General features: G+C 34.7%; 1 protein-coding gene across 1 annotated transcript in view; it reads left to right on the forward strand.

Moving 5' to 3' along the window:
• Positions 1-16,007, forward strand: part of ntrk3a (neurotrophic tyrosine kinase, receptor, type 3a) — a 390,201-nt gene that overhangs the window by 372,112 nt on the left and 2,082 nt on the right. Inside the window, exon 18 of the mRNA XM_056451313.1 lies at positions 10,575-10,733. Coding sequence (XP_056307288.1) covers positions 10,575-10,733 — 159 coding nt within the window. The remainder of the gene's footprint in view (positions 1-10,574; positions 10,734-16,007) is intronic.

Consider the following 16,007-nt stretch of genomic DNA (forward strand, 5'->3'; position numbering starts at 1 on the left):
TTTATCTTTTAAAAATACCTTTAATTAGCAAATAAAAAACACAAGGTAGGCCTACTGGGCAAAAAGGGGATGCCTCTCAGACAATTTTAGAAGCTGTCATTCATTCCTTCTCACCATACTTATGGTCTTGGTCCCGTGTTTATCCTTATAGCAGCCACGTGGGATAAAAGAACAGCATCTTAACTCTGTCTTTCGTGAAATGGAGTTGCAGTTTTTTTGTGTAGTAAACCGGACTCATTCAAAGTTGCGTCGCTGCGCAAAAACAAGTTATGAATGTATGTTATACTTCAAAACACATTGTGTTTTCTTTTTCTTATAATGCACAGAGTTTTGAGGCAAGGGATGTTTTCATTTGTCATTCACTGACAGTCGGACAGGCTCGTCCAGTTCATCAAACTCCGTCTTTTAAAATCGAAAGCGGAATATGTCTCCTCATAAAAGCCAGGGTATCAGCACGCTGCTACATTTAAAACCTGTGATTCGATTCGTGCTTCTGATTGGTTCTCAGTATAGAGCGGCTTTTGCTGTCAAAGGCAAGTGGTGTTTAGCGGCTTTTGCCAACAAACTGTTATTTCTGAATGCGTGTAGTACATGCCTAAAACATTCACTCAATGTTATTAACTCTAATTTGGTTGGAAGTGGCGTTTTGCGGCTTTTGCATCTGAACTATTAATATATATATATATATATATATATATATATATATATATATATATATATATATATATATATATATAAATAAATAAATGTAGAGGCAAAAGCTGTTTACATGTGCCTCAAAAAACATATGTAACATAAGCAAAGCCTTCAGTAAGCACGGGTTGCTGCTATGCCTAATTTCAATGGGAGAAATATGTTACATTAACAGTAAATGTCAAATCGACCATTGCATCTCATCTCACTTAATATATTCTGTGGCGTACGCTTATTTTAATGGCTGATTGCTCTCTGCTGCACAAAAAAGCCACAGCGATCAATTTACTGTTCCAAACAAACACAGTGACCCAAACCATCCCAGTTCTGCACTGGGAAACCTAAACATCTGAAGAATAAGAATACATAGTAGTAGTGATAAATAAAATAATTAAAAAGAAACAAACAGAATTCAGATTTTCTTTAAAAAATGTTAAAAATGTATAATAATATATTTTTAATAATATAAATAATACTTTTTTAAAGAATATTCAATTTCTAAATTATTGTTGTACATGCGTAATTCAGAAAAAAATATTTTCCACAAAAAAATTAATTGATAATAATAAACAAGAATATTTATAAAAGAATTAAAAATAATTGAATATTATATTGTACTTAATACAATATAATATTGTAAATACTTTTTGTAGGTTTGGAGAAAAAAAGCTTTGATTTCAAATTATTCATCATTCACATTAGTGGATATACACATCAATAATTATATTCCTATTAGTGTTGCATTGAAATCTATTCCAAAACCCATCCAGCAACTGTCTAGGTGATTAAAAAAGCATCAACAAGAAATTCTAATAATCAATTTAATGACATCATTCCTCGTCAGCTGTTCGTGCAAACAAAGATGCTATTGATTTTAATATACAATAATTAGCGCTCTGTGATTTCCCCGTCCTCCTCCTCATCTACAATTCTTCCCCCCCTCCAGTTACTAATTGTGTTGCCTTTCATCGGTGGCCTTTCAGATTGCGTTGGCATTTTTGTCACCACCCTGCCAGTTCTCATTCTCATCTGGATGAAGCCCCGCAGACTGATTTACATGCATCTGCGGTTCATGTCGTTCCACCTCCGAGAGAAGCTATTCAGATGAATGGAAGTTCAATCAATGCAATCGATTCAATTTCCCAAACACTCCAGCACAAATAGTTATGCTAAACAAAAACACTGAATATGTCCGCATTCGGATTAGCATACTAACATACTACATAAATCACAAATGCTATACAGCCAGCTCGGTGCACTTTTCTTCTTTTATATTCTGCAGTACAACAGACGACACTGTATCCCACAATGCACTGTACTTGACCTAACATTTCCAGAGTGAAAACTGGAAACGTTTTATAGCCGGACAGTACTGTTTTCATCAATAATTAGCTATTTTCTGTCTTTTCTAATACGACTATTGGGGAAGCTATGCTAGCATTGCAGCTAAAATTTGCAAGCATCTTACTTGACCTTTTCAATTTCTCCAAATAAGCAAATTACAGTATTTCTAATCGGACTGAAAGTAATTGATATTTAATTTAGTTAGGTTTAGTATTGCAGCTAACATATTTTAGCACCAGTGTTGTGTGTAATCAGTAGGCCCACAAGATCTGCACAAACAGATTTAGCCCATGATTGAGTCTATTTATTTACTTGTGTATATGAGAGTTAAATCATATTTATTCAGTTTTTGTCACGATACTTCCAAAATCATTCTGCATAAATCCGCAGGTTTTTTTTTTTTTTTCACAATTCTGCGCAGAAATAGCATAAAATGTCCGCAGATTTTGTCTGGCCCTAGTAATCAGTTACAAAGTCACTAGGTACTGTAATTAAATGATTTATCCTCAGAAAATTTTATTTTTGAGTAATTAAGTTATTAACAATATTGCTTTAAATATTGTAAATAAATTCAACAAATCTGCATAAATTGAAGCAGAGTTGTTGTATTTTTTTGCAGAATGATTCAAATTTTCAACTAAAGCTTGTCACATTTACAAAGATGAGTGCTTAAGAGAACGATTGAGTGTTCATGACAGTATGTGGTATAAATTTAGAGAAGCAGAGTAATTAAGAAATATGGTGTTATCCATTTGAAACATTAATTTTTTTTGATGGTTTAACTGTTCTTAATTATTACTTTTTTAAAAAAAGCCTGTTTGACTCAAATTTGAAGAACTAAAATACTATTTACAGATGTGGCCACTGAGAATGCACTTCTTCACGTGTCATCCTGCAATTTGCCTTTTCATAAAAAAAAAAGCCCAAGGGTGCATTTCTGAAAACCATCGTTAGCCAACTAAGGTCGCGAGTTCTATCGTTATAAATCGTTAATTTGGTGTTTCTTAAATTCACTTTTGTGCTTTATGCAATATCCACCAGGTGGCGCAAGGAACAACCGCTTTTCAATTGTCAGGCCAGTGTGAGCGAATGCCTCCAAATCAAACGACCCGCCAAGGGGTGCATTTCTGAAAACCATCGTTAGTCAACTAAAGTCGCAAGTTCCATCGTTATAAAGATAGTTCGTTGATTTGGTGTTTTTCTAATTCACTTTTGTGCTTTATGCAATATCCACCAGATGGCACAAGAAACAACTGTTTTTTTTCAACGTCAGGCCAGTACGAGCGAAATTCCCCCTCCAAATCAAACAACCCGCCAAGGGATGCGTTTATGAAAACCATTGTTAGCCAAATAAGGTCACAAGTTCCATCATTGTTGATTTGCTGTTTCCCAAGTTCACTTTTGTGCTTCACGCAATATTCACCTTTTTTTGTATAGCTCTTTTACAATGCAGATTGTGTCAAAGCAACTTCACATAGAAGATCCACCAGGTGGCGGAAGGAACAACCGCTTTTCCATTGTAAGGCCAGTGTGAGCGAATGTTAGAGCTGTAGTTAGAAGCATAGTTCCTATTCCTTTTGAACATTTAAACTCGGAATATGTTGTGTAGTATTGTCTCAAGTAATTAAATTATTTAGCGAGTAATTACGCCACTTTTTTTTGTCCAATTAGAAAAGTTATTGAAATATAATCAAAAGATATAATAAGTAACTATTTACTTTTTTTTTAAAGTAACTTTATTCGATTGTCAAGCTCTAGATTGTCAATCTTTTCCCTTTATTAGCATTAGCAGCATCAATGAATATTCTTTCTTCATTGATATAAACAAGGACTTGTGTTATCCTTGTAAACTTTGTTTGAATCAGGATATAAAAACAACAAAATAGTTTTACGTATAACCATTTTGAGATTTAGACTGAATTTTGAAGCTACATAATTAGCGTTATTGTCTTTAAACATTTTTTTAAGATTTGAGAAATTACAAAATACTTTGTCAATATTATTATCAATTACTTAAATTATTACGGTTATACCAGATCAATATTTTAATAATAATTTAAATATTTTTTTAAGATCTAAATGATCAAACAAGCTAGTTAGCATCATTCTAAGCTAATAAACTCCTAGCCGCCTTGATAAACGTCAATTCTAAACACAGAGGCAGAAGTGTTTGACATTGCCTAATTTAATCTAATCTATCATTTCAATGTGAGAGGAAAACGAAGTTGCTAGCACCTTATTTGACTGACTCCCAAGCTCTTCAAATATTATTCTGTCTCTCTCCCCGCCTCCATCTCTGTCCATTACGCTGATCATACCTTCATTACCTTCATCCCTGGCTGACTTTTTTCCTGGCAAGGATGTTGCGCTAACGCTAAAGCGGGCCGAGTTAGCCAGGCGAGCAGCTCAGTATGGCCATAGGGAGCAGTTGCTGCCCACGCTAGCAGTAGCAGTAGCCCGAACTCCATCTCGCGGAACAAGAGGAGTGTTGTTTGACCGCAGCAGGACTGGCATATTGCTTACACCTCCTAAAGGGCAGAGGCGGGAGGGTTGGAGCGAGCCAGCGAGAGGAGGGAGATTTGCCACACATCACTGGAGCCTGCAGGACGGCTTCCTCCTCGGTGAAGAGCTGGCTGCCAATGAGAAGCACAGAAGCATAGCTGATTAACATATACAGCCTATATTTTAAAAAAGAGCTTTAATTGCAGAATGTCTCAATGACTTTATAGTTTGCTAATCACTAAGACGTTTACCCTTGTACACTTTTTATTCAGAATCATTTGCAATTTGGAAAGTGCAACCTGAGATTTGGTGTACACCAGGGGTGTTGCTAGACAAAGCTCTACTGGGGCATGCACCCCCTTCCTCTCACCCCCTTCAAAAATAAATAAATAAATAAATATATATATAAAAAATTATATTAAAAAAATGTATTATAAATAAAAGTATTATTGTTATTATACAATTATTATTTGAAATAATCTTAAATGTAACTGGAAAACAGTGTTAAGACACAACTGGAGTGATATGCTAAGATCATTTACGAAATCTTTTGCATTAATATATTAATTTCATTTGATTGAAATTCTATAGACAGTTCAATGGAATACAAAAAAAAAGATGTTTTATAGAATTATTTGTTGTCTTAGACTTGACGCATGACAGAGAATTAGGTGCATTAAGTCTTACCTCCCTGACTCGTCATCGCTCCTTTTTGCTTCATACAAAAAATCTATCACCATCATATTTTTTAAACTTTAGTTTTGTCGACTTGCAAAACAAAAAAAGGCTGTTATGCCAGTTTTACAACGCAGGAGTGGCACGTGAGCAGCAAGTTTTTTTGGCGTGCATGTTAACTGCCGGGACTCGCACCAGGAGAAGAGCAGCGCGTGCGAGAGGTGCGTGGGTTCTCTGCGCACACGCGTAGATGCGTCAGTTTGCTTTTTGATTAAACTACATTGCTTTTACCAGCGTTGGTTTGGTTGCACATAGAGAATAACGTCTTCATTCCGAAATACCAATCTTAATAAATACACTTGCATATGAAGTAAATCATATCTCAAAGCATTTACTGGGGCACTGGCGATTTTTACTGGGGCACGTGCCCCAGTAAATTGGGTCTTGCGACGCCCCTGGTGTGCGCTGTAAAATATATGTCAATTACCAGTGTTTTCCCATTCATTTAGGGTTGTGAATTGCATTTTGGAACCTTGATCTCTTCTCTGTCGACTTTTAATGTTGAAAATTCAACTTTTTTATTGACTTATCAGTAGTTGAAATAATATAATGTATAAATATAATATATAAAAAATAATACCTAGAGAAATAAGTCTGTAAAATAACAGAAAATATACTGGTAAGCTTTTACAAGGTTTTTGTACCGTAATATGCAGTATAGCACCAACCCAGACAATAAATCACTTTTAACTAGGGCTGCACAAAATTGGAGAAATCTAACATTGCAATATTTTGTTATTCTATATTGCGATATTAATACAATTTCAACAGATGACTTGAATATCTCTATTTGGAAAGAATTTATCATTTTAGATTGATTAGGAGGATTCTGTATGTGAGCGCATCTACATCTATTCTAATAAACACTCTTTAAATACAGTAAAGAAACATATATTATAATTATTTATTATTTAGCTATATCAAAATGATAATAGGTCCTAATAATAATAGAGAATTGTTCCTAATATTTTTGTTAACTTGGAAAACTGTTACTTTTAATTCGTAATAATTTCTTACACTTAGCACTTAGAAGCATGTCCTGTTGTTTACTATTTTGTTATATAAAAATGCTAATACTTCCTAATAATAGTTTCTTATAATAATAGACAATAGTTCCTAATAATTTTTCGTAAACTTCGAAAAAAACTGCTACTTTTAATTTTTCGTTAAGCTCAGCACTTAGAAGCATGTGCTGTTGTTTAATATTCCCTATTTAGAATGATAATACTTCCCAAGAACTAAGATTTTGCAATGTTTTTGTGTCTCACTCTTATTGTATTAGAAATATTAAAATCAGCAACATTTTGAAATATTTCTAATTAATATAACTTTGCATTTCTTATCAGTATTGAATTTTTTCTACATAATATTTTGGTTGAAACAGCGATAAACAAATTAAAACATATCAGGTATGCATGGTTTAAAATAATAATAGACACAAAATTCACAAAATTATTTATTTATTGTACATTATTTAAAAATTGTATAATATAATAAAAAAAGATCTCCCCGACTTTTAACTAAAACGTTTCTCAATGACTTGATAGTTAAACATTCCTATTTTTGAAGTCATTTACTTTGATAGCTGTTGATTCGCAAACCCAAAATGTGTGTTTGTTTGCCAAAAACTGATCCATGCATCGTCAAACACTCAAATTTCCCTCATTCTTAAATAGTCATTGTGCTGAGCGCTTGGATACAACACGTCCTGTTTCCAAGGATACACTTTAGCCAAATCACGGGACGCGAGCCAATAAACAATTTACCATAATCTCATTTATACTCGCTTTTCTACCAACTAAATGCATTTCTGATGGAACTAAAAACACTCCACACATTCTACAAAGCGAAAAGCAGACAAGTATGAGGACGTACAGTACACACACACCGCAGGCTGCTTTATATTCCTGCATGCAGTCGATAGCCTGACCCCCGTGTGAGCAAACCACTAATGAGCCTTGTAATTAATACGCAGTCGCCACTTACGAGTTGAAAGCCGCAATAACCACGCGCCCGCCATTGAAACGTCACTCTCAGTTGTCCTGGCACAGCTGTAATTAACACAAGCCAACAGACAAGAAGAGGAAATGGATTCCAAAGCAGTCCGGCCCAGGGCAGAGATGATTAATGTCTTGTTGTTGTAATCGATTAATATCTCGCTTAACATGGGGAAGGCCTGGAGGGAGACTTTATTTATGGCCTTTGATGATTTGGAGCTGTCAGAAACCTTTTAATGGATATATTTGTATTCCCTTCTCGCGATTTACTTGCTTTCTCCTTTGTTCCTGCTTGACAAATCTGTTTTATTTATGTTTTACAGTTCTCCGATGTCCTTTTAATGTTATCACTTTGTTTTTTTAATGTCAAAAACAATAGAATAGAATATTATTTGTCCTGTTTTGACTACCCTCATGGAAATCTGAATAGGTGTGACATATTGTAGACTTAAAGGTAAACACCCACTGGTATGATTGGCTAACAGTTTTGCATATTTACACTTTTCTAAACAATTAAAACAATTACTTACACTTGTGTGGTGCAACATTGTTGTCAGATTGTATAGCCTTTTATGCTGGATTCTGGGTCATGTTGTTTAATATTTAGCTATATATAAATGATAATACTTCCCAATAATAGTTTCTAATAATAATAGATAATAGTTCCTAATAATTTTTCGTTAGCTGCAACGTAATTTTTCGAAAACTGCGGGTATTGCGGGCCCTTTATTATGTCTCTGGGGGCCCCCTCAATGTGTGGACCCTTAGAATCGTCCTAACTACCCCAACCGTCCAGATAAACTCAATCAAATATAAATTATCTCCATTCTTTACTAATGTTGGGATCAGAAGCATGTTTTTTATTTCACAGCTTGGCATGAAACAGCCTCTATGAATTTATAGATATTTTCAATGCTATAAATGAGGCCATTATAAATGTTCATTATTATCAAAACTACTGTTATAAAGTTTGTGTGAATCGGGATTTACAGCAGGGAAAATAAGTATTGAACACGTCACCATTTTTCTCAGAAAACATATATCTAAAGATACTATTGACTTGAAATTTTCACCAGATATCGATAACCAAAAAAATACATCCATATATGAAAGGAAATCAAATCTAATTAGTTTACAAATGAAGTTATGTGTAATAAAATTAAATGACACAGGAAAAAAAGTATTGAACACATGAAGGGAGGTGTAGAAATGCAGTGAAAGCCCAGAAAGCCCAAATCTCTCAGAAGATATTCAGCAACTTCATCATTGTAAATTAATATTAGCTGCTTCAGGCCAACATCTACATAATCAGGATAATGACGATGAAACCAGTGTGGGCATTTCAGCAAGACAATGATCCAAAACACAGCCACGGAAACTTTCAAATGCGTTCAGAGAAAGAAAATCAAGTTGTAGAATGGCCAAGCCAATCACCTGACTTTAATCCAATAGAAAATATAAAACAAAGATCAGTTTGGATAGACAAAAACGCACAGAACCATCAATACTTTTACAAACTGTTAAAATATGTGAAAAAAAAAATCTACATCTGGTGAAAACTTCAAGTCAACAGCACTTTTAAAACCTATTTCTTCCACTGTAAATATTTTGTAATGCTAAAGTGGTGGTATATGGACATTTTTAGATTTGGAACGCGTTTTGAAACTAAAGAATTAATATTATTATCCCTCCTTTGAACATGGCTTGAGAAATTACAAAAATGTCGATATTATCATAAATTGCTGAGTTCTCTTACAATGGACACTTTTCACAAGACTGTTATGACGTGTTTAACAGTCATTAGCACCTTAAATCATTAAAAGTATTTTTTATTTACATTTTTTTTTAATGTATGAACATTTATATGTAATTACATATGTATTATATCATCTTCGCATCATATTACACATTGAAAAAAACAAATTACCACTTACTGTATGTGAGGGGTTTCTATTGTCTAGTGTCTATGGGCAGAACAGTAAATTTGACCTTGTTCTCTCTTCTGGCTGTCGTTATCAAACTCAGACATGTTTCTTCCTTTTTCTGAAAGTCTTGATAATGCCATGACTATAATGCCATCTTTTATTACAGTATTTCACCAAACAGGATTGTAAAAAATATATATTTGTTGTACTCTCCCATTTACTGTGCAAGTTTACCCAACTATGATGACTTCCATTGTGAGAAACTCACAATGTGAAAAGCGTCCATTATAACATTCAGTAAAACACAAACATTATTGTGGATAGCACCCTGGGTGCCATAAATGATGATTAAAAAATAAAATGCATGCAAATCAAAAACGAAGTATTAGGAAAAATGCATCCATCCAAAAATACATCATTCAATATAGAGGTCTGAATATAGAGGACCTGACCAGATTTCTTGTGGCACGAGAAAAAAAATTCAGAATAAAACGCGGTAGCGGTCAGTAACACTGGTGAAATTTGAACAGGAGCAGGCAATATATCGTACCTGAGTTCCTGATGTTATTTCGGAACAGCATATCTGCTAAATGACTAAATGACTAAATGTAAATGTAAATGTAAATATCTGTGATATCCTCTTATTCCTATATTCTTATTAAGCACTGGTGCAGCCAGTGCTCATGACTATTACACATGATGAACACATGGAGCAGTGCTTTCTGCATGTGCATTTATTTCCCACAGCCAGTGCCCGCATCATCTGCACAACGGTCCTCAGAGCGAGCTTTACCAACATGGGAGGGCAAAGTAAAAACTGTCCTTCAGCTTGCATTAGAAACGGTCAGTTTACTGTTAGGAAACCCACATCAGGCAATTCTGATGTATGGGAGTCTTTTTAATGCATTATAAAAAAATTACCCTTTGCATGATGTGATAATACCTTTAACCTTTAGCAGTCACAAGACTGTAACCTCAGGTTTAAGGCGGCACTCACATCTCATCACAAAGGGGCAAACAAAACTGACATTTAGCCTACAATCCTTGCACAACATACAGCTTTATCTGTTATCTCTCTCTTTTGGTAGTGCCCATTTTAAACGTGAGATTTTGGGAACTAGATCTAAATTTAGCGTGAACAGTCAGGGCGGGTAGAAAACGGGGTGGATCGGGCAGTGGGTGAACAAAGGCTGAATATATGGTGGGAGCGGTCTGGTGCGGAATAAAACCTTGTGAGTGCAGGACTGAAAACATGTCCCGCGCAGATCTCTACTTCAGTATACTTTTATCAGAGTGTGCTTGTTCATTGGTAATGGTGAGTTTTGTAAGTTTGTGAAGGTCACTAGTCATTAATAATGATGTTCTGGTGTCCTGACAGGTGGGAGGACACACTATGCTGCCCATTCGCTGGATGCCACCAGAAAGCATCATGTACAGGAAGTTCACGACGGAGAGTGACGTGTGGAGTTTTGGCGTCATCCTCTGGGAAATATTTACCTACGGCAAGCAGCCATGGTTTCAGCTGGCAAATAATGAGGTACGTTTATTTTATCTGTTCATCACTTGACAGGACGCTAGTATCGGTGCAGTTTTGTTTTTTTGTCTTTTTAGCTGTTTGCAAACCGACTGGATATCTTTGGTCATGCAATATTAGTAAACCACCGTTGAAGAAAACAAGGTGCAAAAGACTCATTATTCCCTAGATAAAAAGACCATGAAAAGCTTAATGGAGATGGAATATCTGAAGCAGACTACCATTTTGCTCAGTCCGGAGCTTAAAAGGAGTCCTTGATTATGATTTCACTTATAAAACTTAGTGTGTGATGTTGCTGTTTGAGCATAAACAACATCTGAGCTTATGACGCTCAAAGTTCAATGCAAAGGCAGATCATTTATATTAACAATTCACTTTGTAAAGCAACACACTGTAGGCTTTTTTCAGTCTTACTTAAATAAAACTTTTTCCTTTTTATTACAAAGGGACGTCTTCATACATAACCGGTCTTATTATATACAATATTCTACAACAAAATATTTTTTAACAGGATTTGGCAGTATTTTCTAAATTATAGATTTAAAAAAAAGTTTATAAAAACTCTTGTCTAAAAATCGAATATCTAATATGTCTGTAATCTAATATATCAAAAACAAGAATGTTTACTTTGTTTTATGTGTATGTTAGAATTGTAAGAATTGTAAGCTAGCACTGTAATTTGCATATTTAAGCATTTTTGAAAAATCACAATACAAAAGTTTTGTGATTTATGTAATCCATTAACTAAGGAAAAAAGGGGGAACATAATTAATAATCATTTTATACCCCCCGCTTGCTGTACAACAAATGCCGTGTAGGGACTATTTCTTTTTTTATATTTATTGTATAAAAGATCGATACATTTGGTATATATCATTTACAATTATAATCATTAGATTATTTACAAAAGTATCAATAAAGAAAAATCAATAAGTTATCTGATCTGAGGATAGATATAATAGATAAAGAAATTGACATTGAAGTGGGCAAAATAAAATAATGATAACAGCGATTTAGAGATTTACAGTGGGGGAAATAAGTATTGAGCACATCTCCATTTATCTCAGAAAACATATTTCTAAAGGTGCTGTTGACTTGAAATTTTCACCAGATTTTGATGACAACCAAAGATATCCGTATACGAAAAGAAATCAAATCTAATTAGTTTACAAATTATGTCACAGTATGTGTAATAAAATGACACAGGAAAAAAGTATTGAACACATGACGAAAGGGAGGTGTAAAAATGCAGTGAAAGCCCAGACAGCAGCTGAAATCTCTTAGTAGTTATTCAGCAACCCTCTGCCCTTCGTCATTGTAAATTAATATTAGCTGCTTCAGTCCAACATCTACATAATCAGGATGATGACGATGAAACCAGGGTGGACATCTCAGCAAGACAATGAAAAACACAAGCAAGGAAACTCTTAAATGCTTCCAGAGAAAGAAAATCAAGCTGTAGAATGGCCCAGCCAATCACCTGACTCGAATCCAATAGAAAATACAAAATAAAAATCAGCTTGAATAGACAAAACCTGCAGAACCATCAAGATTTTTACACTCAGTTGAAGTCTAGATAAATTAATAGATGTTGTTAAGTGAATCTGGAATTGTAAGTAAATTTTAATCTCTTGCATAAATGCTACAAAAAGGGGTTTGCAATTTGAACATTTACATTGGTACATATAAAATCTAAATAAAAATAAGATACGGTTTATTATACAGCAGACTTTAGAATTTATAACCAAACAAATTCGAAAATAATACATTTTAGATTCACTGAAAATTTCTGTAAAATAATATTTGAGATAAATAAACATCTTGCTAAATTGGGACACATTTGCATGACTAAAATAAGAGCTTCAACGTTATTCTGACAAAATGTGTGTCAAAATCTGCCTTGTAGGGACTGTAAAATGCTTCTTCCTTTGTTTGTGACATCCCAATTATATAAATAATGGTAACTCAAGGTCATCTGAAACATGACTTCTTTTTGTCAACTGAACAAGTACATGTTGAAATGTCATGTTTATTGGCTTTTTCATCGCACACACATATTCCCTCATGTGTCGCATTAATGAGGAACATTGCGCTTAATTTTCAGCTATTGTTTTTCTCCATGTAACGTTTCACAGCTCAGGTTTGGATCAACTCCAAACAGTTACACACACAGATGCTGCTTCCAAATTATTCCATTGTGTCTGAATAGCCAATAGTATTATTTATCTTTTCAGCAAAATCTCATAATTGCCACTATTGAACTTAATGTTTTTGTGGTTAAACAAGATGGTTAAGTGTGGTATTTAAACTGGGTAAACTTATAGTGCGGTATTTGTGAGTGTGACTAAACCTTTATACATTCATTTGTGCATTTAAACAAGATATTGTGACCACATTTCCCCATATGTTTACTGGTAGTATTTGTAAAGTTCATAAAAAATTAAACTGTGAATGAATGTAGATACACAGTAACGGTTATAACAGAAGTTCATGGTTCAAGCCTTGCAAAAGCATTTAGCCAATTATTTACAGCAAATGAAAAGGAAATCAATTTTCTAATGTCTATTTTAGGATTATTATAATAAAGACATTTAAAGTACAGTAATCTGTAACAATTCAAATTTAAAGGTGCTTTATGTATGTTTTTGACTATTCAAAAGCATAACAATACCATAATATGTTTGCAGATATTTTTGAAACATGCTAAGTGAACATTCTTGTTTATCGGAAAAACAATGTTGAAGTCAGATATTCTGCTTTAAATATGTGAGTTACGTTCTGGAATGTCTGTCTTTGTTTTGGTCTCTATAACCTGCCCACTGCCAGTTTACCCTAAGTTGCCTTGGTGGAAGACCGCATATTTTATTCATTCAGTCAGTCAGGAAGGCTCTCAAAGTATGCGTCCACAACCAAAATGCGAGCTCTGGTGGATGGTAGCAGCCTCCGAAATGAGATAGAGATTCAGAGTTCCACATGAGATGGTTATTAATTAGCAAATAATAAAAATATTACGAAAGTAAACATTAGGTGAGCAGGTTACATTGTAACCATGTGTCATAACAGGCTTTGTGACGAGATTTGCAGTGATGAGCAATTTGGCCAGATGAAACACAACAGAATTTAAATAAAGCTATTCAGAAGCACAGAATAGTGCACTCACTGCACTCCAACGAAATGGTAAGGTTTATAATCTAATATATACATATTAAACCTCTTTGACATTATTAAATGTACATGCTGAATCACTCATAAGTGTTGGTTTACACTGAGTCACAGTTCTAAAGGTGTCAAACAGTTTATTTATTTTCGGGATCTGAGGTAAACTATCTGCTGCTGCTTTCAGTAGTCAATAAATGTCATGTAAAATGGCATTCACACTCACATTATTAGCATTTAACATTGAATTAAGCACATGAGCTGTACCTGAAGTGATGATTGTTATGGTTTTATGTTATTCAGCTGCAAGAAATAGAAGCCATTTCTAAAATATAAATTTCAGGTGTTTGTTAGAACAAAAACTCCTTTTAATATGGAAAATATTCCTTCTATCGTGTGTTGTTGCTTTTATTTAGAACACAGTTTAAATCAGCCCTTAGGCTTGACAGTCAGGCACACTGCTGTTGGTGGTGTCAATCTGGCAACCTGCACTTACATGTGTTTTGAACTAGGTGTGCAATACCTAGTTCAACCACTGGGTGTCAAACGTACATACTGCACCTTTAAGTTAACAATCGTTAGAAATAGGGCATTAGAAATCATTAGAAAAGTCTGTATTATTATAAATAACACAGTAAATGTAAGCAGTAACATTATGATTCATTGTGTATGTTGATGACACACATTTAGAAACCCAAAATCAGATCAGCCACTAAAAATACAACGCTGAGAAAGTGTGTTATGTTTTTTCTCTGCTGACCAAACACAGCTGGCTGTGCTGAAAATACTTCATTCCACCACTTCAAATTTCCAAGCTGTGAAAAGTGTGGGGGAAAAAAAGAGACAGCGTTTCTCTTGAAGCTTCAAGTCGCAGCTGGTTTGAGCGCTACTTCACACTGAGATTATCAATATCAACTCAGTGAACCATAATCTATAGATGCTGCGCGATTTATGAAAGAAAGAAGTGTGTGTGTGTTTTGTGTTATGCACTGAAAGGCCTTGAATACCAATCACACGCGCTGCTTCATATTCTGTTGCTGGAGGGATGGTGGCTACTGTATTGCATCAGAACGTTACGGTGTCATTTCTGCCAGTGGAAGAAACTAAATCAAACTTTCGGTCAATAGAACACAGACATCCACTAGCTGGAGTCACCGCGGTAAAACCCGAGAGACCACGAACAATCATCTGTCTCCTCTAAAAGTCGATATGAAGCCATCCACAGAGGCAAACGGCTAGAGTTTCATGAGATGGGCCTGGTTTGTGTATCATAACATGCAGGCTGCGGATGGTTTCTTTAGAGAAACAGCAAAGTGTCAAATGAGTCTGTTGTGCAAAATACAGTCGTGTTACAGTTTTCAGCAAAACTGCCTTAGATACTCTGAAAAATGTTTATCAAACAGATTTAATGCATGATTTTAGTTAACAGAGTATTTCTTGTCTTTCCATTAAAATGTTAGTCGACCTAAAAATGAAAACTTTTATTAATTACTCATCCGTATTTTAATCCAAATCCATGAAATCTACGATGTTTTAGATGAAATCTGAGAGCTCCCTCATCCTCCTTATACAGTATGGATTCCAATTCGTTCAAAGTCCAAATTCAGTGGTTCAATTGGAAAATTATAAAGCAAAAATAATACTCTGTGCACATTCAACCAAAATAATGACTTAATTCAGTGTTTTTTTTTTTCTACAAAGGTTGGACGGAATTGTATTCAGTACCAATTGGTAGTAAATTTCCCGCATTGTAAAACAACGTTGATTGGCCATTGTGTTTACATGCTCATCAAAAATGGCCATGAAGGTCATCAGTTCACCGCACTTCACAACTGTTCACCAAGTACAAGCAAAGATATGGAGATACTGGGGTATTTCAAAGCAGTGAAGATCAGTTGATCCATGTCTGTGTATGTCAGATCATACACAGACCAGCTGATCTACATGACTTTAAACGCTGCAGCGTACAGATGTGAGAATGCGCGAATGAATGAACGTGACCACACGCAATACTGTACAGTGCTCTGCGGTATAAAGAAAGAAAGAAAGAAAGAAAACCAAGCCCATAAACGTGCACGTTTCATGCACAAACACCCCTTTTAAATGTGACAGAAAACTCTC

The sequence above is a fragment of the Danio aesculapii genome, chromosome 25, assembly GCF_903798145.1.
Source record: "Danio aesculapii chromosome 25, fDanAes4.1, whole genome shotgun sequence".
NCBI lineage: Eukaryota > Metazoa > Chordata > Actinopteri > Cypriniformes > Danionidae > Danio > Danio aesculapii.